This window comes from Miscanthus floridulus, chromosome 18, assembly GCF_019320115.1.
Source record: "Miscanthus floridulus cultivar M001 chromosome 18, ASM1932011v1, whole genome shotgun sequence".
Classification (NCBI taxonomy): Eukaryota; Viridiplantae; Streptophyta; class Magnoliopsida; order Poales; family Poaceae; genus Miscanthus; species Miscanthus floridulus.
This window is the reverse complement of record NC_089597.1, coordinates 26,679,065-26,705,941: the sequence shown is the minus strand read 5'-3', so window position 1 is coordinate 26,705,941 and position 26,877 is coordinate 26,679,065. Positions and strand designations below refer to the sequence as shown.

Sequence of the window (26,877 nt, the reverse complement as noted above, 5' to 3'; positions counted from 1 at the left end):
CCAAGGCGTATTCGCCAGCTGGCGACTGGGGGAGGCGACGGCTGGCCACCTCGTATCCGGGCCCAGCAGTGGCCCCACATGTCGGTGAAAGGAGGCACGAGCGCAACCGACCTGCGCTCGCGAGTCCAGACTCCAGAAGCCACGCCTTGAACTTGAAATACCCCACCTCCGCCTCGGCGTGGCGCCCAAACCCAAACGTAACCGTCCCATCCCAACGAACACCTGCTCTGCTCTCGCCTCCCCCTCCCCGTCCCAATCCCCTCCGGAAATGCAGGCCGCCGCCGGTCGTCGGCAGTTGCCGGCGGCAGTCTCTGCGATGGACCTCTTCCCCGACGGGGCCTTCGTGCGGCTGCGGAACCGCGCGCAGCAGACGTACCTCCACGCCGACCACGACGGGGAGGGGGTCTCCCTGCGCCCGCACGGCCCCGCCTTCTCCCTGAACGCGGTGTGGCGTGTGCACCGCGTCGAGGTCGACGGGGCCACCTTCGTCCTCCTCCAGGGCGCCGCCTACGGCCGCTACCTCGCGATCTCGCCAGCCGAGGCGCCGCCCGGCAACCGCGGCAACCGCGCCGTCCAGCGCGACTACGAAGGGGCCGACGTGGGCGCCCTCATGTGGAGGCCCTTCAGGATGGTCGACGACGCGAGATATGTCCGCCTGCGCCACGACTTCAACCGCAACCTCCGCGCCAACGGCAGGTTCCGCTTCTGGCACACCGCCGTCACCGTCGATACCAACGAAGGCAGGTGGACCACGATGATGCAGTGGACGGTCGGCAGATTCCAGCTGGGACCGGGGCTGCCACCCCTTCCACGTCCGACTGTGGTGAGTTCGCTATCCTTTCTCCTTGGAAGTTGGAACCCCTCGCCTTGATTCCGTGAACGGGTTACTTGGAAGTTGGAACGGGTTTCTTCGTGGCGTCGATTTTCGCAACAACAGCACAGTATGATTGTTGCGTTCTCCTGGGCGCAATCCTTCCGTTCATTTTGATCGAATTCAGCGCTTACTAGAACTGGAACTATCAACTTCTTTCACAAGAAGATTGAACCTGTTAATCACTTAATTTTTCCTGACGAGTTCACGGTGATGGTTGCTGTCAGTCGCCCGAAAGTTCGATCTGATTCTGTAGCCCACGCTCCTAGGGTGCCATATTTGTATTCGCTTTAGGGAGCCTCTGCATTAATTTGGTTCGCTTTAGGGAGATGTTTTTTTACCATATTAATCCTGTTCGCCTTCCTATTTGCAGCCAGTTATCCAGAAACTACCGTCTATTCTAGATTGTGGTTGCTTTAAGATTTTCTCTGTCCTTCGTCAATTTGGATCTGATCATGATATCTGGAAAGTCTAGTCAAGGTCACCATTGGAGTTCTTTGTCATGACGTGTACTTGAATGATTTGAGCTCTTTGGTGGAGGTCATTTCTTGCCAGTTGCCAGATCACATGAATTAGGGTTATTTTGATTTCTGAACATTTCATTCTGTTATTTGGTCTCCGACCAATAACTGGAGCTATTTGGTCTCTGAACATTTATTTTGTTCTAATTGTGTATTCAGACTTGTTCATTCAGTTACTAGCACCGCTGTTGTCTAGCTGTTTGATTTTTCCTAAACACAAAATGTTACGTTTCTACAGAATCTAGGAGGCCTCAGTGGCCTCTTCCGGCGGCGCAGGCCCGAGGCGGATGAACGGCGGACGATCCGGCACGTGCGGGCGAACGACGAAGGGGAGTTCAACCAGAACTATAATAATTGGCCCACATTCCATTTCTACGGCCGCTCCGTGTTCAACCTGAGGATGCAGGTGGGGATACGCCAGCCTGGCGGGGAATACGGGGACGGCATCACACTGGCCGTGCGGCCCGGCTTGCAAGGGCGGCTAACCCCTCTGGTCACCGACCTGCCTCGCACCGTAGATACCATGGACATCGTCGTCTTCAACACCGGATCACAAGGTGAGAAACTTTGCAGTTCTCTCAGTGGTCTGTGCAGCACTTGTTATCTGTTGATCTTACCGTTTCAGCTTGTGCGATGTTTAAACTTATCAGCAAGCTAAGTAATGGCAGTGTGACATGTACAGTTTGTAACATTGTCTGTAGTTCACTGTAGCTCTGTAATCTGTAGTTCATAATTTGCTATGCAAAGAGATCAGTAGAAGTATCTGCATGATATATGTTGAGTAGGTCGTAAAATCATACTGACAACAGGAAATGTAACTTGCCTGTTTTTCCCATAGCCCAGATGTTCAGAGAAATTCTTTAGTTTTGAATAGTTGGTGTATTTAGTATCCTTCTTGGCTTTTTGGCCTTTTTTTTACATTTTAGCCAACTTGTGCTTCAGGTAATTGTTTTACGTCTTTTGGTTTAGAATAATCTAAAGCAGGTTGTAGACAAGCAGATGCATTCTAGTGAAATAATCTCAGACTCTCAGGTCTGTAATATTCAGAGTGACATGTAGCACTTAGGAGTCATTTGACAGAACCTTAATTTGATCAGGTTCTTAAATTGTAGGATTCATTTCTCAGGTCAGTAGTATTCATAGTGCGACTTAGGACTTATGAGTCCTTTGACAGATTCTTAATCCCCGTTCAGATGATTCAATCCTTCCACATGTTAGCCAATAGTGTTATCTGTTGATCTTGGAACTGATTGTCTACTGTTTTTTATTTTCGTTCTGTGTTGATTACTTCTCTCTGATGGAACACCGGTGACATGCTGCCTAATTATCTCATTTTCTTGTTCCCTTCGTATTCAGGTGCTCAGAATTTAGTGTACCCAGATATAGCGTAGAGGACTACGAGAGCAGAAATTCTGACAACTTCGCAAATCATCTCTCCGGCAATCAAAAGCATTTAAGCATTGGTGTCCCCGAGACAGTGACATGAGAATTGGCTGTCGTCTTTTGTTAAGATAGTTTCTGAAAATTCAGCAACTCTTCTGTAATGGTGGTTAGATTTGATGTGTTCTACTGCCTGGGAGTAGTTTGAATTGACTTCTCAAGTTCAGTACTTAAAAACGTTTGAAAGCATTATATGGAAGTAAATGATGAATGGTTCTGCGAAGTAATATTGATTGTAGTTATCAGCATCTTCATCTCTGTTGGGTGATGGACTGATGGCAAGAATAGATGCTGCTGATTTTGTCTGTACCTTACTCCTGTGTCCATGTTTGTGGAAAATCATGTTTACTTACGTCATTTTTGTGCTAATGCTAAAGCTAAAAACATAACTTATTTCTATTCGTTTCTTGATATTTTCAGCAAAGGAGGGTAAGTTTAGGTTGGAGAAAGGCCACTCCACTGTGGGTCTTTAAAACGATCCTTCCAGTTTTGCTGCCTTTGCGCATCACAAGATGTATTTCTCATCCCCTTCCGTGTTTTTGCGAGTCATTTGTTCAGCAGGGTCAGGTACCTAAGACAGTTGTTAGTCGCAACTTTTATTTGTTTGATCTCACAACTTGTTAGTCGATAAGCCTGAGTGTCTTGCATGATGGTGTTGAGCAGCTGTTCCAGCGTCTGCGCCTTGTCGTGAAAGACTCGCCAGCATCTTTTGTCTATGCTACTGCTACTAACGAGTTTGGCTGTGAGCTGAATGGATCGCATCATTGGAGGACCCTTCCAAAAATTGATCAATGAATGGTAGCCCCGACTGATAAAACCGTAACGACTAATAAACTGGCAAGAATTTCAAAACGAACAGAATACCAAATGAACAAAGCATGAACTGCTGCCGCTCAAAACCTTTCACTGATGGAAACGGAAAGTGAGTATGCCCAGAAAAGCGCGATTACAAAAGGTTTCATCGTTGGCAGAACGATAGAGACTTGCGGGCACCAAACATTGTGAGATCGGCAATACCAATTTCACTAGATTGGGTGTAGTTTGGGAAGACAACGCAGAGTTGTGTGCTGAAAGTTTCTGATGCAACTCTAGTTTCAGTATCCTCGCTACTGAACGAACGGCCGCATATGAACATGAAAAGGTAAAAGATATTCAGAACTGATGTATGTATTCCCTGTGAACAGTTTTGATTCGATCATGTGCATCTTGCAACCTTCTCGCATCAGAAAAGTCGGATTCATTCATTCATTGCCCTAAAGGAGGCAAAAATCGAGAAACTGAACTCATTCGTAGCCGCCTTGGCGCTGCTGGAGCACGACACATGTGATTCCTTATCTCGCGATAATAGTTTTTTTTAATCCTCATCTGAAATTTTTCTGTATATAAACTTAAAACTGCGTTTCTTTTTCGATGAAATAAGCACAGTCTCGTGCTTGTTTTTTTTTAAGTTAAAAAAAGATGTGTCTCTTACACATAACATAACTACTCAAAAAGAAAAAAATTCGGTCGTGTGAGTCAATTGCACAAGAGCAGACATAGCACATTGCTGTTCCAATGATCTACAGTCTCTGCTGGTAGCAAACAAGCAACAGCCCAACTCGGCAACAAGCTCAATGGCGGAAGCATAATCAACAAAGCAACAGAGCATTGAACCACAAAATCGCTGGATTCGAAGAAGCTTGCTCCCAGGACCAGGAGTCAGAGGAAACAGCGAGCTCAACCGAACTAGATCTGGAAGGACTGGAGGCTCCGGTCTCGGGGTGACGGGCCCGAAGACCCAGCGCATCATCGTGCTTTGGTTGTTGGAATCCAGACCGACGGAGGCGCCGGTGTTCCAGTGCCGGTACCTGCTGTTGGTGCAGAGGTGCGAGTGAAGCTACGGCGGACGCAGTCGTCGTCCTCCCCCGGCCTGACGGCCTGCCAGATGACGTCGCTCGCTGGCTCTGTTCCACGTGGTAGGCGTGCTGGACGGAGGGTGGCCCAGTGGCACGGCTCGTGCAAGTTACCTCCGGCTCATATATCTATGTGTACCACTGCATTTTTACATGCGCCATAGAATCCAAAGAAGGAAGAAAAGTTTCTTAGCTCGATGAGATTCCCTCAAGATCTGACCAGTTTTTTTTTATCATCACGCTCACTGCATAATCGCGAAGCAACAAGTCAGTTACAAAGCTAGAGAGGGGATCAAGCCCCATATGGGGTTGATCCAGGTCCTAACCAGGAGACTCAAGCGAGCTAGTTCATGCGCACACCTATTGCATGATTTTTGATATATGTAAAACTTGCACCGACTCAAAATACAACTGAATTAAATCCCGCGCTTCTCTGTAGAGGACAGAGGCAGGTCATAGATCAAGAGCATCTGACTGCAGGGCCTTCACCGTGTTCAACGAATCAGTCTCTAAGATGATTCTGACCATGTCGTGGTTTGATGCCCTTTGTAGTGCAGCAACACAAGACTGGGCTTCAATACAATCAGCATCATGGACGAGAACAAGAGAGCCAGATCCTGCCATAGCAGCTCGACCATTGTGGTCCACGAAGCCTGAGCCGCCCGTTTTTGACTCAGAAAAGAAAGCACCATCACAATTCACTTTGAATGTACCCGGTGGAGGCCGAGTCCACTTCTATGCTTTGGCAAACATCTCCTCAGCTCCTCCTTCGATGGCATTGCCTCCACATCTAGCATTGTTGCACGATGGATGACTTGTCGTGGCTACCTCACTCCCTCTCCTGCGTTTGCTTTGCTTCTGGTCTCCCACCATGCATACGATAGCATAATAACTGTAAGTCAAGTCTCTTCACTCGATGACATTGTGTCTATCACCACATCATATTTGCACTTTAGGAAGCAGTGACCCCCATCTTCGTTGAGTCTCCAGCAGTGGCGGATGCATGATGCGGGATAAGGGGAGGCTAAAACAATGGAGATGTTGATTTGCATGAAGATTTAATGGTGAAATCAAGCTTTTGCTACCGTGATTAGGCTTGAAATCAAGCCATTAGGGGGGCTGGAGCCCCCCCAGCCCCCCCTTTGGATCCGCCGCCGGTCTCCAGCATACTGGTATCGTCTACCTTTATCCATCCCCCTCCGCTTGATGTTCATTTGCAATGGGAGGCTATTATGTGTCAAACGCCACATGGATTGCTTAATCTTTGGTGCACAATCCAAACGCTAGATGTGCTTCCACTCTAGCTTATTTTCCGGTTGAGCACCCGACGACTCTCCCTTTTGTTTCCAGGCTTTTCTGTATTAATCGGTCATGTAAAGTGGGATAGGACGACTGCACTAAAAAACCCTTTCTTATCAAAATGCCACACAATTAGATCCCCTGCTTAGATCAATCGGAATAGCCAAAATGTCTTGCACTTCTTCAACTCAAAAAATGTCTCTAATCATAGCTTGGTCCCAATCACCCATCACTGCATCGATCAGCTCACAAACACGTGTGACTAGGGTCTGTCTTTTTGGAGTAATTAGCTTTCTTGTCACATCTCTAGGAATCCAAGGGTCAAGCCAGATGTTAATGATATTTCCATCACCAACTCTCCATACCATGCCTTCCTTCAGGGCTTTGATTCCCCTCACTATGCTTCTCCAAGTGTACGAAATACCAGGGCCCTCTTCAGCGTTCAACAAATCACCATGCCTGTAATACTTGGCACCGAGCACCTGGGCACATAATGAGTCTGGCGCCACCGCCAGTCTCCAGGCTTGCCTAGCCAACATAGCCAAGTTGAATAAGTGTAAATCACGGAACCCCAAACCTCCTTGATCTTTCCTCTTACACATGGTGTCCCATGAAAGCCAATGCATTTTGTTTTCATTGTCTTGTTGTGACCACCAGTAACAACAGATCATGGTACTAATTTCATCACATAATGATCTTGTAAGATCAAAACAAGACATAGCATGCGATGGTATAGCTTGGACCATCCCCTTTATTCCTTTTCCTACTTTTGAGAGCAGCTTCTCCTTCCAACCTTGTATTCATTTCTATACCTAGTCTTTCAAGTAAGTAAAGGTTCTTGCTCTTGATTGATCCATATATATAGGAATACCTAGATACTTCTCGTTTCTAGCTTCTATGGCAATATTTATGATCTTAGTTCCTCCTAAACTTAGTCTCGAAACCTTAATTCCTCCTTAAACCTAGTTCCACTCTGTCATCAACCACGTTTCGCCTCAAACAACACATACACACAACTGCATCCGAGCATAAGTCCACGACTTGACTCAAATCAATCCGCACGATACCTCACACAAGCATGTCATGCAACAATACGAATTCACCACAACCACGATTGTATCCAACCATCGTGCTATCACAAGCATAAATAAGTAGTACTCCCTCTGTCCCTTTTTCAGAGTCGTTTTGGCCTTGAAGCTGGTGCATCCAAGATGCTACGGACTTGGACGCTGCCTGTGTCTATGTGAATGGAAGAGACATTGAATGCAGACAGTTTGCAGCGTTCCCAGGACGACTCACAAAACGGGACAGAGGGAGTACGTGCATATATCACCCTATGCCATAATTCAAATCACTTTACAATGCCAATTTCATATCAAACAAAATTTTCATCATATGATCTCACAATCTCCCCCTTAATGAAAATATTGGCAACACCATATAAATAATGAACATTGGCATTCACATCCACTAAATTATTTTCAATCAAAGGCAAAGTGACAACCATAATAAAAGATCATCTCAAAAGATCCAAAATGAGAAATCAACTGTCCCCCTTTCTTATTTTACAAAGTCACTGGTTTTAACTGGTTTTATTTTTTCGTTGTGGCGGAGGTTGTCATGAACTAATCTGCCTGTATATTGTATTACGAGTAAAGACTTATTGCCATTTTTTGAACAAACATAGAGATGTTCGGGCGGGACAAAAACCGTCAAGGATGGCAACTTGTTGGACGAGGGCGAGGGGATTCCTACGGGGAGGATAGGTGCATAAGCGCGAGCTTTCCATCAACCCGGTTTTTCCACAATGGTATGCGGCCGCCTGCGCAATCCTGCGGCCAGCACTGCTTCGAGATTTGCGCCGGTGAAAGCCGCAGCCAGCAGCGCTCGCGTTTTTAGCTCCGCATTGGGCAGCGCGAATCTTAAAGAGGAATGAGCAGTGGGAGATAGGGGAGGCGGCCGCATGCCATTGCGGTTCTGAGTTTCTGAGCTTTCCATCTGTGCTATAGTACTATGTTGTTTTTAATAATACTACAGGATATGAAGTTACTACAGCGTTACCAGGAAATAGACACTACCGCACTTGGCAGTAGGTATGTGGCCATCAAAAACAGCGTGATAACATACAATTTTATTTATATATACAATATTATGGAGCGTATAAAGTGCAGTGGCATATATAGACATGTGAGCTGGAGGTAACTCCAAGGTGAGAGAAATAGTGTTAGGTCAGTCTCAATGGGGATTTTATAGAGTTTTATGGGCATTAAATATACTGACATGGCACTGTCTTAATGAAGAGAGAGAAGATAAAAGTTTCATGGGAGTAGAGAGAGTTTCGTAGGGATGAAACTCTTCTGCACTGTTTCCAAAATATGGGTGTGTTGAAAACTGGGAGATGAAACCCCCACTGAGACTGGCCTTATGGAGCGTATAAAACTGTAGTGGTACAGATAGACATGTGAGCCTGAGGTAACTCGCATGGTCTAAAAAGTTCTCAACCTTTTGAACGCAGGGTCGTCGGAACACCACCTGACCGCGAGAAGAAATCGGGGTTGATTAAAACCCACTTGACTCATCTTCAACCACAGAATTCGGAGTATTGGTGGTTTCTTCGCGTGCTGACATCTGTCGTCCTGTATTTTCCAAAAAAACCCTTATGATTCTTAGAATCAACCTGCAGTCCAACCCCTTCCCACCCCACAGTCCTAGCCTGACCTCTCGATCCCTCTCGCGTTTCTCTCCTCTCCCCGCCGCCGCCTCCTCCTCCGCACCTCCACCCTCCTGCGCAACATCCACACAGTCGTCGCTCGAGATGGAAGCCGCATGGCCTCTGTGGCATGGGGGTGCACAAGATCAGCAGGCGCCTAATCGGGGAAGAGGAGGTAGCGTTGGACCCTCCCTACCCTCTCCTCCCCTCGCCGCCTCCATGCCGGCATGAGCGCCGTTGTTTGTGGCAGAACCACCTAATCTAATGTCTCCCAGGAGTACTTGTCTTCCATTAGACACTAAGCATTCAAGGGAGGACACTAAATTACGCAGTTCCGTCGGACACACCCTACGGGAGAACCCGAAAATCCACATTTTTCTATCGGGATCACGAATGAGAGAATAAAGCTTACAACATTTAGTCATTTCTTACATCACTTTTTATGCAACGTCAGAGTATAATATTTATTGTTTATAACATCGAAATATGATCATGTTATAAGAGTTTTAGCGAAAATAAAATCATTTAATGACAAATTAAACATTAGCATGTGATTCGTTATAAGCTTTTTCCATTGTAAAACATTTTGGGTGAAAGTTTCAAATAAACTCTATGTTCGCAACGTTAAGGAAATCCTCGCTGAGCCCACCAGGAGGTTTCCACACATAAGTGTCAGCTCCACATGTTTCTGCCACCTACAACAGGGTAGAACAAACCCTGAGTACTCAATTATACTCCGCAAGACTTACCCGACTAGTAGAAATAATTTTCTGACTCCAAAGGATATGATAGGCTTATTGGTTTGCTGGATTTTCTTTTTGCGAAAAGCAATACTAGTAGTGAATCCTTATGTAGATTTCTTATTAGCAGTCATGCTTAGTTTATTATCCAACCATTCTAGGTAAGCACCTATTCCACTTTCAAGCAAGAGTTGAGCAAACAGATCCATTTTACCACCTTTTATTTTCCAGTTCATACTACGACGCTAGATTGTAGACAAGTCGTATCGGATTATTTGGCGATTCGCGAACCAATGTGCCCAGCTGTGTACCCCGAAACAAATGCCCCGCTTGCACCCTAGGCACAAGCAGGACCAACCCATCACTCTCCTATCAAGGGGTCCAGGTCCCCGTCAAACTTGGACTCCAAGCCTCCACACCTGAGTCCTAGACTTAGTGTGGTGCTTAGACCTCCACCATCCCTGCCTCTAATCAGTCGGTCTAGAAAGAGCCGAAACTCACGACAAGAGAGCAACGAGCCTTCCATGCTCCCATAAACAAGTATGTGCTTAGGATAATAAGTCTGTGACCTTACTATAATCCAATGCAACGGCCGGTCCTTAACCGACACGAACAGAGAAAACAGTGTAACCAAGCTATGCCCTGTTGAAAGCTCTAGTTTGGTTTTGATTAATTGATGAAACCCTAAGTGCTAACCTAGTTTATCAAAGTGATCATAAGATAGGTAGCACTACTCCAAGTGATGAAGCAATGACGAAGATCATGACAATAGTGATGGCATGGTTATAATCGAAGGCTTGAACTTAGAAAAGAAGAAAGAGAAAAACAAAAGGCTCAAGGCAAATATATAAAATGTAGGAGCCATTTTGTTTTAGTAATCAAGACACTTAGTGAGTGTGATCATATTTAGAATAGATAGCCGTACTATTAAGAGGAGTGAAACTCGTATCAAAATGCGGTTATCAAAGTGCCACTAGATGCTCTAATTCATTTCACACGCATTTAGGATCTAGTGGAGTGCTAACACCCTTGATAATATTTGTGAAAATATGCTAACACATGTGCACAAGGTGATACACTTGGTGGTTGGCACATTTAAGCAAGGGTGAAGGAGATAGAGATGATAGAGGGTCAGTCTCGCTGTTTTACAACTGACCGGATGCTGGTCTCAGAGGGACCGACTCGTCCAGTTAGGAGTGGCAGTGATAACCTGGCATCGGTCAAGCGACCAAACGCTGGGGCTCTAACTGACCGGACGCTGGAAGGCAGCGTTCGGTCAGAGCTGATGTAGCTGCACAGAAATTAGGGTAACTGACCAGACGCTGGCTGTGTTCGGTCAAGTGCCACCGGACGTGTCCGGTCGAAGAAAATCGGTTTTGGAACCTTACTGTAAACGACCGGACGCTGGGGGTTCAGCGTCCGGTCACTTGTGGCGGAGCGTCCGGTCAACTGTCGACCATTGAGATCTGGCAGTCATAGTTAAAATAAGTTTGACACGTGGCTGACATCGGGCGATCGGACGCTGGGTCCAGCATCCGGTTAGTAGGACCGGAGCGTCCGGTCACCCCGTGTTGTGCCCAGTGAAGGGGTACAACAGCTCTATTTCGTGGGGGCTTCTATTTAAGCCCCATGGCCGGCTCAAACTCACTGTCTTGCATATTTTCAGTGACATAGCAATCTTGTGAGTTTAGCCAAAGTCCTCCCACTCATCTCCATCAATGATCCATCATCTTTGTGAGATTGGGAGAGAATCCAAGTGCATTGCTTGAGTGATTACATCTAGAGGCACTTGGTATTTGTGTTGCGCTGCGAATTTCGCTTGTTACTCTTGGTAGTTGCCACCACCTAGACGGCTTGGTGCGGCGGTGGAGGATCGGCACGAGTTGATGATTGTTCGTGGCCATCTCCGGTGATTGTGAGGGGAGTTGTACCTTCCCTGGTAGAGTGCCGAAAGGTAACTCTAGTAAATTGCTCGTGTCATTGAGTTACCTCACTTGTGGGTAGGTTCTTGCGGTGTCCAATCATGTGGACGAGGTTTGTGAAACACCTCTTAGCCACCGAACCACCAAGTGTTGGTCGACACAACGGGGACTAGCGTGTTGGCAAGCACGTGAACCTCGGGAGAAAATCGGTTGTCTCTTGTCATTTGCATTCTCCCGATGATTGGCTTAATCTCCATCTTGTGATTGGTTCATTCCTCTACACAGCGGTATAATCATCCTACTCACTCATTTATATTCTTACAAACTAGCTGTAGCAAGCTCTTTAGTGTAATTAGTATTGAGAGATTGCATTGTTATTCAAGTTCATCTAGCAAGTAGGATTGCAAGTGTTGTGTTAAGTGATTGTTGCTACTAGAATTGTTGGATAGGTGGCTTGCAACCCTTGTAGAGCTAGAGTAAGTTTGCATTTCGCCATTTGTCATACTAATCAAATTGCTCTAGTTGATTTGTAGAATTTAAATAGGCTATTCACCCCCCTCTAGCCATATTAGGACCTTTCACCTGTTGGCTGCGGGACATAACCCTTCACACCCACCAATACCCATACCATATCCCTGCTCGATCTCCATTTTTCTTTCACCATTTTATCATAAGAGTGGTAATAATAATCACCTATTGTGAGTAATGGCAGGTTACTCATGCTACCGAAAATCCTTAGCATAGCAGCTACTCGACCTATGCTAGTAGGACTCATAGGTAGGTATATCTATGCATGTAGTTTTCATAAAATGCCTGTAACGTAAATGCACATCACATATATATCCAGTGATTATTTAAAATAAGGGTTATGCACCGGGGCTAGCCTAGAAAAAATATAACCAAGTTAACTTTCTATCTTGGCGACACAATCATCAAGGCACCGTATTTTTCACTACTTCGGTCATCTCCATGATCCATCGTTGTTCCTATTATGATATACGTGGATGCAACGCATAGATGTAAATAATCAACGACAACCGAAACTCTTAGAAATTCGATTACGCCTCACAAGCTAACGAGATAACTCTAACGAATGAATAGGGGAAAAGACACAAGTATGCCAAGATGAGTTCGTCGCCCTGAACCCCAGTTCACGAACGGAGTGCTAACGACATGGTTACAGCGCGTTCTAGTGAAGTTTGGCAGCTGTTGAGTGAACATCGTAACCTCTATCGCAACTACAACTTGCACCACGTTCAAGTACACACCTTGATGCAACCAATCGTGTAGAAACATAGATATATTGCTTAATCCGTTTTTGTTGAAATCTAAGTGCCAAAACGGCATTGTCTATCATCGTTTCAGACTTAGAAAGGACGAGAGTCCCGTTTGAACTAAACAACCATTAACACTTTTGGTTAAAATTTTAAACGGTCTAAGCCTCGTCAACCTCAACTAAACAACATGTCATGACCTAGCGCAGACTTCATGCTAACTCATAGAAATAAACATCTAGGAATTATTTAACCTGTTTGTTTAGTAATTCGCCAAAGATCGATACTTTTAACATAAACTCAAGTTCCTGCTGATTCTCGATGAGCTCTCGTTCTAAGTTTCGGGTTTGATTCCCAAGCTATTAGATTTACTATTAAACAACTTCCACTCACTAAAGTAAAAGTTGCATTCTCATCTACTAACTTGCACTTCAAATTTTTATTTAAGTACTAAATACAAGTTATATTTTATGTTGTTTACAAAAATTGTTTTTCGTGCCAACGATTAAATCTACCCGTCTATTTCCTTGTCAGGATTTTCATTAGCACCTTTATGCGAGTTTTAACTCTAACACCTGAGAAACTTGCTTTGATAATTTCTCTTAGGCCTTAATCTAGGTGCTAAGTGAGCTCGTAACACCAGAGGTGTTACATTGTTGCTCCTCGATCCATGAGAGAGGGATCTCCGCCTTCCTCATCGCGTCCTTGGACCCAACAACACACTACGGTCTTGCCCGCCTCTTCTAAAGCCGTCGTTTTCTTCCATTACAATCCCAGCAATATAGTGCACAAGCAGGGAATCTTTATTCGCGAGTGGTGCCAGTAAACTTCTGTTCCCCATTCCTACTGCTTAGATCCGCTCTCGTTGCGTGCTTCGTTCTTCGTTGTTGCTCTGGAGAAAAATATGGCCTCGGGTGCTCTCGTGCTGAGCAACAGCCCGAAGGCAACAAAGCGAATCAGCCGAGCAACTTATTCTTTTCCCTTCTCCATCACTCAGGCTCTCTTGAGCATATTGTATACCAACTTTCTTATTTACCTAACTCAAAATTATTTGTTTGTTCAAGATTTTTTATTTAGTTAGCATTCACTGCAGAGTTTGATGATGGCAGGGACAACTGTACTGAAGTGTCTAGGTGGGCATAATCACCATGGCAGGAAGCCATAACCAATACCATGGCTTCTGCAAGCTTTATCACAAGCCAGCAAGGTCTCATTCTTTTTCTTTTACCGATTTTCTATGCTTTCCCACCCTATTTGGTTCAAATAGATTTTTCAAATGTTCAATATCTTGCTTGATGAAAAAAGATAAACTATAAACGGATCTTGACATATCTATTTGCATTACTAAATAATTACTACATTGGTTGATACATATTTTTAGTTAAGTACTATGCATCTTAACTATCAACTGTTTCAACCAAATTTCATCCCTGAGTTATGTTCTCAACAATTATAAAATAGTTTTTAGCACATTCAATCCTTTGTTTTCTTCTACGAAGAGCTTACTAAGGTTTCTATATAGATTGTTGACCAGGCTGCATTTGTTTGAACGCAGGTGGTCATCGCTTCTCATCCATCCATCTTGACCTTTTTAGATTCAAATTGATTAACTTGTCCTCAAAAAAAGGTTCCCTTAGCTATTTGTAAAATCTGATTGTGAGGCCGAATGTTGATGTTGTATATAATTAATGTTTATCAGTTTGGTCGATACAAAGAGTAAAACACATATTAGTGTTCAAGTTGATGTTAGTTGCGGTAGTTTTGCAGCTTTGAAACAACATGGATCCATGGAACACTAATTGGGCAAAACAGGATATGGGGTGCGGTTAGTATTGAAGGCAGAGCTGAAGTGATGGAGCCATCATGGGTTGTCAAGTATGTGAAACTCCCTTTCATAGTATATGATATTATTTTGTGCATAACTTACATATATTTCTAATTAATACAATGTTAGATTGAAACACAACTGTGAACTGTAGGTATCTATCTATCTGAAAGTAATTGAGCTACTTGTTCGGTACATTATTTCCGCTTGAAGACATGTAACATCATGGGATTTAAGTATGGTGTTGCTCTTGTGGATCTATGCTTTTTTATGGGTTTTGCGATGTGGTATTGTTAAGCCATTGAGCTTTCATAATTTGTTGGTTGAAGCACGAAACAATGCTTCATCGGCATACTAACCTTTAGGTTTGAATTACTAATTAGGCATTTCCTAATTTCTTTCCTCGATCCCTGCTACTATATTCTTAGGTTTCTAGCTGTTAGAAAATAGGCATGGGGGAAACTAACAAACTAGGTGCACTCTCACACTTACCTGCTTTGTTCATTTCCTAATTTCTTCCCTCGATCATAGCATCTCTTCTATACTTCTCCATTGCTCCTTCCTAGCTGTATTGGCTTTGCACATCTATTCTGGTGGTTGACATATATGGCACTATGGTAAGGGGATTGTTGCTCTCTCTATGGCCTACTCTTTTACAAGGATATGTCTGTTCGCGACATGTGTTGCTTGTTCATGTGTGCTTGTCATTTGTCTACCAAATCTTGTTGTAGTTATGATACATGTTGTAGTGGTACCTTCTTTTCTATACTGCTTCTTGACATCGTGCAGTGTGTGATGTCATGGCTGGTCCTTTTCTTAGGCATGCCAAAATTACAAGTGGGTAACAAACATTTCAGCGGCACAATTCAGATTCAGTAAATAAGTCCCTTCTTTTATTGTAAATGGAGGAGAAGAGAGCTCCCCACCATAAAATGAACCAAGCTAAAGTAAACCAAAGTATAATTGCAGGCGTGAAAATACAGTTTTTAAAATTTGATACACTCATTTTCCTGGCACCAGTAATTTCAAAGTACTTTCATTCTGAGATCTGACTGCAAACTCAAGTTGGCTGTAGATTAGACATTTATGCTTTCTTGCTATACATTTTTTCTTTTCGATTGCTGCTGCTCCCTGCCCCACACACTTAGATAAGGGCATCCCCAACAAGGGTGCAAAACGCTAGCAAATAATATATTTTAGTCCAGGTGGAGGAAAGAAAATGCAAAATTCACAGTCGCCAGCGAGATGTCAAGCGCTATGCTCGCACGGGGCCCAAGTAACTCACAGTCTATGAACTTGTGGTCCTCCCTTTCTTTTACTATGTGCAGCAAACATTTTCTACTTTGTTTACTCTCTCTCTCTCTCTTCCACGTTGCTGGTGATTTGCATCGCTCTGTTGGGGACGCCCTAAGTTGAAACTTGAAAGTCATTGACCTTACATGTGTATCTGAATTTCCGTGGTTGCACCCTAGCTGTGGTCACCAATAATTCAATTAGTTATGTGAAAGCTCTTTTGCTTGGCATAGATTTCTGGCCCAGTGTAACAGTTAGTTGGTAGACAATATATGCAATTGCCTCTTTTGAATAGGCCATGTTTGACATCTCATGTTTATAATTTTTGGTGAAATTTGAGTGCACACGTAAAAAAGAAAAACTCCATGTTTTTGTCTAGATAGCCATGTGAGCATCATTTGGAGCTTTATATTTATTAGTCTAAAACTTGTTGACCTTACATGTGTACCTGATTTTCTTGATCCCTCTAAACATAATAACTCTTTACCTCTCCTGTTTGCAGTGCGATCGAAGAGAACTAATCATCGAAGGAAGGTCACAGTGCTTTTGCCTCTACCGGTTGCAGTGGAGTGATGATTTACATGTATCTGAATCCTCATTTACAACTGAAGTTCAGTACTCTTTTAGTTTGCCTATAGCATTATATTTCTACTCTAATTGTTGCGGTATATTTGGATCGGCATTCTAAGCTACCGGCTATAGTGTTCGGTATGGTCATGAATTTTGATCGTGAACTGTAATTGATGTGCATGTAATGTATGACTGGATAGAACCATAATGGCTACTCTATGGCTGAATAGAATCATAATGGCTGCGATGGCTATACAACATGTGTTGTTTGCGAATGCTTCATGACATGTGCTAAGTATCGTATGATATCTCTTTGCTCTTGTGCCACGGCCCACAGTAATAATGAATATGTGCTTACTATCTTAACTGTGTTCATTAATAATATATTGTTTTTTCTCAAATCATTATAGGGAGATTATGGGAGCAGCAACCCAGGCGTATTCGCCAGCTGGCGACTGAGGGGAGGCACGGGCTGGCCGCCTCGTATTCGGGCCCAGCAATGGCCCCACATGTCGGTGAAAGGAGGCACGAGCGGCCGTCGAGCGCAACTCGAAATGTCAACAGGGAATTCCCCGTCGGGGGTTACCGCCCCATCCCCGTCCCCGCGGGGGCAAATTTCCCCTGTCCCCGTCCCCGTAAAGGCTCACGAAGAGCACTTCTTCCCCATCCCCGTCCCTGCTCGGGGATTTAATCCCCGCGGGGATCCCCATCCCCGCAACACGTGAAGCACGCTGGCCGCCGCTGCCGTGGACGCCATCGACGAGCACGCGGCTAGGAGCGGCCACCTCGCCCGCAGATCTGACCATCACGGTCACAGATCCGCCTGGAGAAGCCACTGGAGGTGCTCCTCGACCAAATCCGCCGTCGCTAGAGGTGCTCCTCGGCTAGATCCACTGCCGAGCTCAAGGGAGAGGGAGGATCCGCCGCCGCTGGAGCCTGGAGGTGCTCCTTGGCTAGATCCGCCGCAGAGCTCGAGGGAGAGGGAGGATCCACCGCCGGGGTACGCCGCCGCCCGCACCCGCGACCACAAGAGGGAGGTCGTGCCGCCCCGCGCGATGCCGCCATGGGTGGGCCACCACACCAAGGATCCGCCCGGGCCCGGCCTGGATCCGCGTTGCCCCGCCATAGATCCACCCAGCCTCGGCATGGATCTGCGCCGCTGAGTGCTGTGAGGGCTGCTCCGCCATGATCCGCGCCGGAGGGAGGACGGCGCCGTGAAGGAGGGAGGACGGCGCCGTGAAGGAGGGAGGAGAGGGCGCGCAAGAGGGAGGGAGCCAGGAGGAGAGCGCTGGAGGGAGGGAGAGGCCAGAGGGCGCGCAAGTCGCAGCGCGGAGAGGAGGACCGTCAGCTCGCGGACGCTGCCGCCTCCCGTGCTCATGCTCGGCTAGAGGACGGGATGAGTCGATGACCGGATGGGGAATTGGGGAGCGAGGAATTAGGGTTTGGACGGCCGACGACGCGTTATATATGTCCGCGACTTACTGGGCCTTTACATGGGCCGGCACCGCTGCCTGCTGCGTGCTTCGCGGCCTCGTGGAGCGGATTGGCGGGGATCGGGGTTGGGGACCAGGCAACCATCCCCGTCCCCACCATTCTCGATGGGGAAAGTCTTCCTACCAAATGTTTCTCTGTGGAGGTTAATTTCTCCTCATTCGTATCCCCTAATGGAAGAATTCCCTGGGGAACCCGTTGATATCTTTAAGCGCAACCGACCTGCGCTCGCGAGTCCAGACTCCAGAAGCCACGCCTTAACTTGAAATACCCCACACCTCCGCCTTGGCGTGGCGCCCAAACGTAACCGTCCCGTCCCAACGAACACCTGCTCTGCTCTCGCCTCTGGCCTCCCGCTCCCAATCCCCCTCCGGAAATGCAGGCCGCCGCCGGTCGTCAGCAGGTGTTGCAGCACCCCGGCCTGCCGGCAGTCTCCGCGATGGACCTCTTCCCCGACGGGGCCTTCGTGCGGCTGCGGAACCGCGCGCAGCAGACGTACCTCCACGCCGACGACGACGGGGAGGGGGTCTCCCTGCGCCCGCACGGCCGCGTCTTCTCCCTGAACGCAGTGTGGCGGGTGCACCGCGTCCTGATCGACGGGGACACCTTCGTCCTCCTCCAGGGCGCCGTGTACGGCCGCTACCTCGCGATCGCTCCCGGCAGGGCGCCGTCCGGCTACCGCGGCAGCCGCGCCGTCCAGCGTGACTATGGTGCGTCCAACGTGGGCGCCGTCATGTGGAGGCCCTTCAGGATGGTCGACGACGAGAGATACATCAGCCTGCGCCACGACTTCGACCGCAACCTCCGCGCCAACGGCAGGTACCGCTTCTGGCACACCGCCGTCACCGTCGATAACAACGAAGGCAGGTGGAGCACGATGATACAGTGGACGGTCGGCACATTCCAGCTGGGACCGGGGCTGCCACCCCTTCCACGTCCGACTGTGGTGAGTTCCCTATCCTTTCTCCTTGGAAGTTGGAACCCCTCGGCTCCTCGTCTTGTGAAGGGCTTACTGGGAAGTTCGAACGGGTTTCTTCGTGGCGTCATTTTTCGCAACAACTGCACAGTCTGATTGTTGCGTTCTCCTGCCCGCAATCCTTGAGTTTATTTTGACCGAAGTCAACGCTTAATGGAACTGTCAACTTCTTTCACTAGAAGACTGAACCTGTTAATCACTTAATTTTTCCTGACGAGTTCTCGGTGATGGTCGCTGTCAGTCGCCCGAAAGTTCGATCTGATTATGTAGCCCACGCTCCTAGGGTGCAATATTTGTATTCGCTTTAGGGAGATGTTTCTTTACCATATTAGTCCTGTTCGGCTTCCTATTTGCAGCCAGTTATTTAGAAACTGTCGTCTATTCTAGATTGTGGTTGCTTTACGATTTCCTCTGTCCTTCGACAATCTGAATCTGATCATGATATCTGGAAAGTGTAGTCAAGGTCACCATTGGAGTTCTTTGTCATGCCGTGTACTTGAATGATTTGAGCTCTTTGGTGGAGGCCATTTCTTGCCAGATCACATGAATTGGCGTTATTTTGGTCTCTGAACATTTTGTTCTATTATTTTGTCTCTGAACATTTCGTTCTAATTGTGTGTTCATACTTGTTCATTCAGTTACCAGCACCGCTGCTGTCTAGCTGTTTGATTTTTCCTAAACACAAAGTGTTACGTTTCTCCAGAATCTAGGAGGCCGCAGTAGCCTGTTCCGGCGTCGCAGGCCCGAGGCGGATGAACGGCGGACAATCCGGCACGTGCGGGCGAACGACGAAGGGGACTTCGATCAGAACTCCGATAACTGGCCCACATTCCCTTACTACGGCCGCTCCGTGTTCAACCTGAGGGTCCAGGTGGGGGCACGTCAGCCCGGCGGGGAAGTCGGGGGAGGCATCAGACTGGCCGTGCGGCCCGGCTTGCAAGGGCGGCTAACCCCTCTGGTCACCGACCTGCCTCGCAGCGTAGATTCCATGGACATCGTCGTCTTCAACACCGGATCACAAGGTGAGAAACTCTGCATTTCTCTCAGTGCTCTGTGCAGCACTTGTTATCTGTTGATCTTACCGTTTCAGCTTGTGCGATGTTTAAAGTTATCAGCAAGCTAAGTAATGGCAGTGTGACATGCACAGTTTGTAACATTGTCTGTAGCTGACTGTAGTTCTGTAATCTACAGTTCAGAATTTGCTATGCAAAAAGAGATCAGTAGAAGTATCAGCATGATATATGTTGAGTAGGTCCTAAAATCATACTGACAACAGGAAATGTAACTTGCCTGTTTTTCCCATAGCCCAGATGTTCAGAGAAATTCTTTAGTTTTGAATACTTGGTGTATTTAGTATCCTCTTCTTGGCTTTTTGGCCTTTTGCATTTTAGCCAACTTGTGCTTCAGGTAATGGTTTAGTTCTTTTGGCTTGGATTAATCCAAAGCACGTTGTAGACAAGCAGATGCATTCTAGTGAAATAGTCTCATACTCTCAGGTGTGTAATATTCGAAGTGACAAGGACTTAGGAGTCATTTGACAGAACCTTAATTTGATCCAGTTCTTAAATTGTAGGATTTCATTTCTCAGATCAGTATTATTCATAGTGCCACTTAGGACTTACGAGTCCTTTGACAGATTCTTCATCCCCATTCAGATGATTCTATCCTTCCACTTGTTAGCCAATAGTGTTATCTGTTGATCTTGGAACTGATTACTGTTTTTTATTTTTGTTCAGTGTTGATTACTTCTCTCTGATGGAACACCGATGACATGCTGCCTAATTATCTCATTATTTTTCTTGTTCCCTTCGTATTCAGGTGCTCAGAATTTAGTGTACCCAGATATACCCTAGAGGACTACGAGAGCAGAAATTCTGACAACTCCGCAAATCATCTCTTCGGCAATCAAAAGCATTTAAGCATTGGTGTCCCCGAGATAGTGACATGAGAATTGGCTGTCGTCTTTAGTTAAGATAGTTTCTGAAAATTCAGCAACTCTTCTGTAATGGTGGCTAGATTTGATGTGTTCTACTGACTGGGAGTAGTTTGAGTTGACCTTAAAAACTTTTGAAAGCATTATATGGAAGTAAATGATGAATGGTTCTGCGAAGTAATATCGATTGTAGTTACCAGCATCTTGATCTCTGTTGCGTGATGGACTGATGGCAAGAATAGATGCTACTGATTTTGTCTGTACCTTGCTCCTGAGTATACATAAAAAAAATAGAGTCCATGTTTGTTGAAAATCATGTTTACTCACGTCATTTTTGTGCTAAAGCCAAAAACAGAACTTCTGTTCGTTTCTCGATATTTTCAGCAAAGGAGTGTAAGTTTAGGTTGGAGAAAGGCCACTCCATTGTGGGTTAAAACAATCCTTCCTGCTTTGCTGCCTTTGCGCATCACAAGATGTATATCTCATCCCCTTCCGTGTTTGCGAGTCATTTGTTCAGCAGGGTCTGGTATCTAAGAGGGATCTGCTGCTGAGCAACTGTTCCAGCGTCTGCGCTTTGTTGTCAGAGACTCGCCGGCATCTTTCGTTTTATCGTTTATACTGCTGCTACTAACGAGCTTGGCAGTGAGCTGAATGCATAGCATCATCGGAGGACCCTTCCAAAATTTGACCAAACCTGACTGAGGAAAGCATGAAATGTACTGTAGTGCTCAAACCTTTCACTGATGGAAACGGAAAGTGAGTATGCCCAAAAGAGCGCAATCACAAAAGCTTCGTCATTGGCAGAACGACAGAGACTTGCGGTCACCAAACATTGTAAAGATTGGCAACGCCCATTTCATTAGATTGGCTGCAGTTTGGGAAGGAAGACCATGCAGAGTTGTCTGCTGAAAGTCTCTGATGCAATTCTATTTCAGTATCCTCGCTACTGAAACTGAACGAACGGCCACATTTGACAAGAAAAGGTAAAATATATTCAGAATTGATGTATGTATTCCTTGTGAACAGTTTTAATTCGATCATGTGCATCTTGCAACCTTCTCGCAGCAGAAAAGTTGGATTCATTGCCCTAACGGAGGCGAGAATGGAGAAACTGAACTCAGTAATAGCTGCCTCGGCGCTGGCTGGATCACGACACCTGCGATCCCTCATCTTGCGATCCTCATCTGAATAATTTCTGTAAAAACTCTGCTTCTGTTTAAATGAAATAAGCACAGTCTCGTGCTTGTTTTTTTTTAAATAGGCTGTGTCTCTGACACATAACATAACTACTAAAAAAAACTCAGTCCTGTGAGTCAATTGCACAAGAGCAGACATAGCACATTGCTGCCACCAGTACATGGCAGGTAACAAGCAACGGCCCTACTCGGCAACAAGCTCAATGGCGGAAGCATAATCAACCAAAGCAACAAGCTCAATGGCCCCACTGTCAGTGTCATTGGCACGTGGACCAAATAACCTGCGCAGCGCAGGCAGGAGGCAGCCCACCATCCAGAGGAGAGCAGCGCCTTGAAATTCCCCGGCTCGTCCCCGCCTCGCCTCGGCGCCCAAACGTAACCGTCCCATCCCAACCGACTCGCTCTGCTCTCTCCTCTCCCACCGCCTTCCCGACGCCGCGCCGCACCACCGGAGGTGGCGATGGAGCAGTTCCCCGACGGGGCGCACGTGCGGCTGCGGAGCCGCGTGCACGGAGGAGGCGGGTGCCTCTACCTCCACGCCGACGAGGACGGGGTGGGGGTGTCCCTGCGCGGGCACCGCGGCTCGCTGAGCGTGGCGTGGCGGGTGCACCGGGTCCTCCACGGCGGCGCCACCCGCGTCCTCCTCTACGGCGCCGCCTACGGCCGGTACCTCGCCGTCAGGCCCGAGACCGCACCGCCGCAGGGCATCCGCGCCTGCCACGCGGTCCAGTGCGTCTACGATGCCCCCGAGCAGGACGACGTCCTCTGGGAGGCCGTCGAGGCGAGGGGCGGCGACGTCCTCATGCGCCACCACAGGTACGGCCTCTGGTACGACAACGGCGACCCGAGCAAGGCGATGCGTTGGGTGATCGAGGCCATTCCCCCGAGACCGGAGCCGCCAGCACTTCCAGCTCCTTCTCCCGTGAGTTCGCCTTCTCTTCTCCATGCACTCCGTCCACGAATTCGATTTGGAGGGAGCAGGACTATTGGAGCCTGTAGATCGGTTACCTGAACGGGTTACTTGGAACACCAATCCTGTATGTTCCTTTTTTTTCTGCGTCGATTCTCGAAAGCTGTTTGAATCCGTTGTTGCTTCTTACCAAAAGTATGCACGCTGCCCGTACTACGGAGTAGTAGTAGTTACTCAGTTCTGCTAGATAAGTTTACGTTGAGGGCATTTTTGGTTTAGGTTACTACTACTTCTCTGTTCAGAAGTTCTAATTCCGTAATCATGAGCAAGGTTTTCATTTTCGGAAATTAAAATTTATCGGGGATGACAGATATAGAGGATAAACATGATATATCGGAAATATCGGACCAAATTCAAATAAAATTTAATTTAAATTTAAATAAGTTTAAATAAATTTAAACAAAATTTGTACGAAAAAGATAGATATTTCCTTATCGGCACCTACGGATAAAGAGGATATATCGGAAATATCAGGAGATTTCGGCCGATATTGGAAACCATGATCATGAGTTACTGGATAATTCTGGTTGCACTACATTAATCTTATTCGCCTTCCCATTCCTATTGGTTATCCAAACATCATTGCCTATTCTAGTTTGTGTGATTTTCAGTCTGCCATTGGTTAATCTGCATCAGATCAACTGCGTTCAAGTTCTTGCTATCCTCTGTTGTCTGCGACTTCTGAGTGTTTTGTTCTTGTTACGATATGCATACAGATTTGTTCGTTCAGTTACCGGCCATGTCTCCTTATTTTTGAAATCCTGCTACTGTCGCAACAGAGTGTAGGAGGCTTCAGTGGCCTGCTCCGGCGAAGCACCGGCCCCGTATGGGGCCGGCTACGGAGGATCCGGTACGTGCGGGCGGACGACCACGGCAACTTCGCCCAGATCGGCTGGGGCACGTACGACTTCTACGGCCAGTCCGTGTACCGCCTGAGGGGCGAGGTGGCGATCCAACTGGCCGAGCCGTTCGCCAGCATCGGCATGACGCTGTGCGTTCGGGCCGGCCTCTGCGGGCGGCTGACCCCTCTGGTCACCGACCTGCCTCGCAGCGAAGAGCCCATGGACGTCGTCGTCCTCACTACCGGATCACCAGGTGACAACTTGTTATCCAGCAGTCATCTTATTCTCTCAGTGGCATGTTCAGGGCTTGTTATCTGTTCCTCTTCTTCTGATTGTGAAAGTATGTTCAGTCCTCTTGTTGGGTTTTAATTCTAATCAGGTGATCAACTTTTGTCTGGTGTGGGCTAATCTAAAACCTGCTTTAGAGTAAGCAGAATATTGAATGGAACTAGTTAGTGCCTTGTGGGTTTAGCAGTCCTTTGACATATCCTAAAATTGGTACGTGGTTACAAAAAAATGTCCGGTTTTATTTCTTATTACTGTGATGCTCAGTCTGCACTTTTAGTTTTCCAATAATCTGATGTTTAAGTGTCAAAATGCTGCTCTCTGTTGCGACACCCATGACTGGATTCCTAATTATCCCATTGTCTACTGGTTGTGTTTAAAATACAGCTGCTGAGGCATTGGTGTACCCAGATGTTGATGCATAGAGCTGACAACAACTTCCCAATACATCTTTTCAGAAATCAGAAGTCCCATTACTCTGTGAAGAACAATGAGTTGAGGATCGGCTTGTCTTCTTTTGTTCACAAAGTTTCAGAAAACTCAACAACCCTTTTGAATTTGGTGCTTAGATTTGATACATTCTGTAGGACTAGAAGCGGTTTGAGTTGGCCTTTGTTTCAGAGCTTATAAAATGCTGAAAGAATATGTGGAAGTAATGGAGAATGGTTTGCATTTGCAATGCAACACGGATTCTACTTACCAGGTTTTTTGCGTGATAAGGAGAACACATGTTCCTGCTTTTGTATGTACCTTGCTCAGAATCCTGAAACATAAAACGAATAGAGTCCGTGTTTATTGAGTTTAACTTTCAGAATCAGAAGAGCTTTAGCCATGAATTGAAAATCATGGTTACCCGCAAAAAAAGAATTGAAAATCATGGTTATGTCATATTTGTGTGAGATGATGCTCTGCACAGAACTTCATTCTCCCCGTTTCTTGATATATCGAGCAAATGCGTCAGGATATGCTTTCTGAGAAGACTTTCAGTGTATGGTTGAGCTGTGCTCCTGTGTTTGCAGTTTGTGAACGTTTTGTTCGGCAGGGGAGCCCCAACGGCCAACGGCCCAGCATGACCAAGAAGCGACATCAGGGTGCCTCAACTTTTTTCCTTTTATAACAAGAAGCGGATGCTTGAACTTTTTTGCTATCTTCAGCTCTCAGAACAGAGATTTTTTCTAATCATCGGCACAATTTCAGGAAACAATGAGTGCATGTCTGTTTGTATGCCACTAGTCCATTACGCGCGCCATCGCGCGCGCCGGCAAATCATCTGGTTAAGGTGCAGGTAAAAGACATGTTTAATGTTTGCATGGAAACAATATTAGGAGCTTAACGTAGATATGTCATGCACAAAAACCGAAAGGTTGGAGCTTTTTTTAATGGTGCAGGAGACATCTACTATGCATAAATTGGCACTGATAGTCTATGAGAGCTAAATCCAAAACATTTTTTATTGAAGCGTAATAAGGAGCATACTGTAGGCAAGCTAACAGCGGAGACTATGAACACAATAGAACTGCCTCTATGTTCGCTAACCTTGATAAGGCTCAAAGAAGACATTGTCATATTGTTGTTTGGTGGACCGTTTGTGCTCTTGCTGAGATCTGTCCAAAACCGCAATGGCACTATCTCTGCACACAATCAAGAACCCATTTGTAAGATAGATGACAGTTCGGCCATAGAAAATAAGAGCACAGAAAAAAGGCATCTGAACTACTAACACATGCTTTGGGCGCCATATATTATTTTGCTAAGTATCTATTAACTGTAGAGATATGGCAAGAAAGGTAGGCTATCTTCCACATTCACAAGCTCGAAATTATTTTATTCTTCTAATATTTGCTTCATCTTGCTATGTCGAGGCACCAAACATACATAAAACAGGGTATGGGCCCGATATTGCAGATCCTAAGACAGGTATGTGTCGGTGTTTCAGACCGGAGGGTCCTCAACCAACCAGTGAATTTGTTCTACGTATTCCCAATCCCGGATGGTGATGCAAAGAGACACAAGGTTTATACTGGTTTAGGCAATCGATGCCCTACGTCCAGTCTGAGAGATCGATCTTGTATTCCTTGCACCGAAGTGCTCGTAGTAGGGGGTTACAAGCTAGGTGAGAGAGGGAGCTAGTCCCAGGTCTCGGCAAGGTGTCGTGTGGGCCGCTTGAGACGTTGCTCTCAGGCGGCTGGGATGTGTGCGTGTGTTACAATGTGTTACCGGGTCTCCTCCCCCCTCTAAAACGGCCCAAGTCCTCTCCTTTTATAGCCTGAAGGGAGGACAAGGACGGTACATGGGCTAACTATACGGTGTCGTGTGAACAGAGGCGGCGTGGTCGTCGGAGTGGTCCGTCCTTGGAGCACTGGGGCGGCATGGTCGTCCCATCCGATCCTGTGCGTCGTGGGAGCCCTGGGACTGCCTCGGAGTGGGTGCGGCGGTGAGCGTGCAAACCACTGTGGACGGACTGTGCGTGAGGCCGGGACTTGGTCGGTGCCGAGGCTGCATCGCAGTGGAGGGGTCTCGGCAGGCGCGAACCCCAAGATAGCCGAGACCTTGGTGTACAGTGCCGAGGCCTCGAGTGGGCGGCTGATCGTGGGCACAGCGTTAGGACACAGTGGCCGGTAATCCCCGCCGTACCCTGTCCCAGCCGGTATGGCGCTGATCGTGGACACAGCGTTAGGACACAGTGGCCGGTAATCCCCGCCGTGCCCTGTCCCGGCCGGTATGGCGCTGATGCGACCTCGGGTCCCGTCGGTCATTCTGTGGCGTTGAGCCATCGTCCGGCTGAGATTGTGGGAGTGGTTGGAGCATTAATGAGACATGACGCGCT

At 46.7% G+C, this 26,877-nt stretch overlaps 3 protein-coding genes across 3 annotated transcripts; all 3 read left to right on the top strand.

Moving 5' to 3' along the window:
* Positions 1 to 231: 231 nt before the first annotated feature.
* On the top strand, positions 232 to 3,015 carry LOC136523120 (uncharacterized). Its single transcript, XM_066516903.1, has 3 exons — positions 232 to 823; positions 1,631 to 1,949; positions 2,749 to 3,015. The coding sequence occupies exons 1-3, from the start codon at positions 269 to 271 to the stop codon at positions 2,781 to 2,783; spliced, it is 909 nt and encodes a 302-aa protein (XP_066373000.1). The 5' UTR covers positions 232 to 268; the 3' UTR covers positions 2,784 to 3,015.
* A 15,260-nt stretch (positions 3,016 to 18,275) lies between these two features.
* Positions 18,276 to 20,807, top strand: LOC136519808 (uncharacterized). The gene is made up of 3 exons (XM_066513180.1): positions 18,276 to 18,794; positions 19,528 to 19,846; positions 20,643 to 20,807. Exons 1-3 carry the CDS (start codon positions 18,288 to 18,290, stop codon positions 20,675 to 20,677), a joined length of 861 nt encoding a protein of 286 aa, XP_066369277.1. The 5' UTR covers positions 18,276 to 18,287; the 3' UTR covers positions 20,678 to 20,807.
* A 1,540-nt stretch (positions 20,808 to 22,347) lies between these two features.
* Positions 22,348 to 24,692, top strand: LOC136519759 (uncharacterized). The gene is made up of 3 exons (XM_066513130.1): positions 22,348 to 22,875; positions 23,703 to 24,018; positions 24,438 to 24,692. The coding sequence occupies exons 1-3, from the start codon at positions 22,414 to 22,416 to the stop codon at positions 24,473 to 24,475; spliced, it is 816 nt and encodes a 271-aa protein (XP_066369227.1). The 5' UTR covers positions 22,348 to 22,413; the 3' UTR covers positions 24,476 to 24,692.
* The last annotated feature ends 2,185 nt before the right edge of the window (positions 24,693 to 26,877 follow it).

What these genes read in the sequence shown, in the direction of transcription:
- LOC136523120 (XM_066516903.1), top strand. Translation starts at nt 269, where the DNA reads ATGCAGGCCGCCGCCGGTCGTCGGCAGTTGCCGGCGGCAGTCTCTGCG. An exon ending in CCCTTCCACGTCCGACTGTG is followed by an intron (nt 824 to 1,630) that starts GTGAGTTCGCTA and finishes ACGTTTCTACAG; the next exon opens with AATCTAGGAGGCCTCAGTGG. An exon ending in CTTCAACACCGGATCACAAG is followed by an intron (nt 1,950 to 2,748) that starts GTGAGAAACTTT and finishes CTTCGTATTCAG; the next exon opens with GTGCTCAGAATTTAGTGTAC.
- LOC136519759 (XM_066513130.1), top strand. Translation starts at nt 22,414, where the DNA reads ATGGAGCAGTTCCCCGACGGGGCGCACGTGCGGCTGCGGAGCCGCGTG. An exon ending in CACTTCCAGCTCCTTCTCCC is followed by an intron (nt 22,876 to 23,702) that starts GTGAGTTCGCCT and finishes CTGTCGCAACAG; the next exon opens with AGTGTAGGAGGCTTCAGTGG. An exon ending in CCTCACTACCGGATCACCAG is followed by an intron (nt 24,019 to 24,437) that starts GTGACAACTTGT and finishes TTTAAAATACAG; the next exon opens with CTGCTGAGGCATTGGTGTAC.
- LOC136519808 (XM_066513180.1), top strand. Translation starts at nt 18,288, where the DNA reads ATGGACCTCTTCCCCGACGGGGCCTTCGTGCGGCTGCGGAACCGCGCG. An exon ending in CCCTTCCACGTCCGACTGTG is followed by an intron (nt 18,795 to 19,527) that starts GTGAGTTCCCTA and finishes ACGTTTCTCCAG; the next exon opens with AATCTAGGAGGCCGCAGTAG. An exon ending in CTTCAACACCGGATCACAAG is followed by an intron (nt 19,847 to 20,642) that starts GTGAGAAACTCT and finishes CTTCGTATTCAG; the next exon opens with GTGCTCAGAATTTAGTGTAC.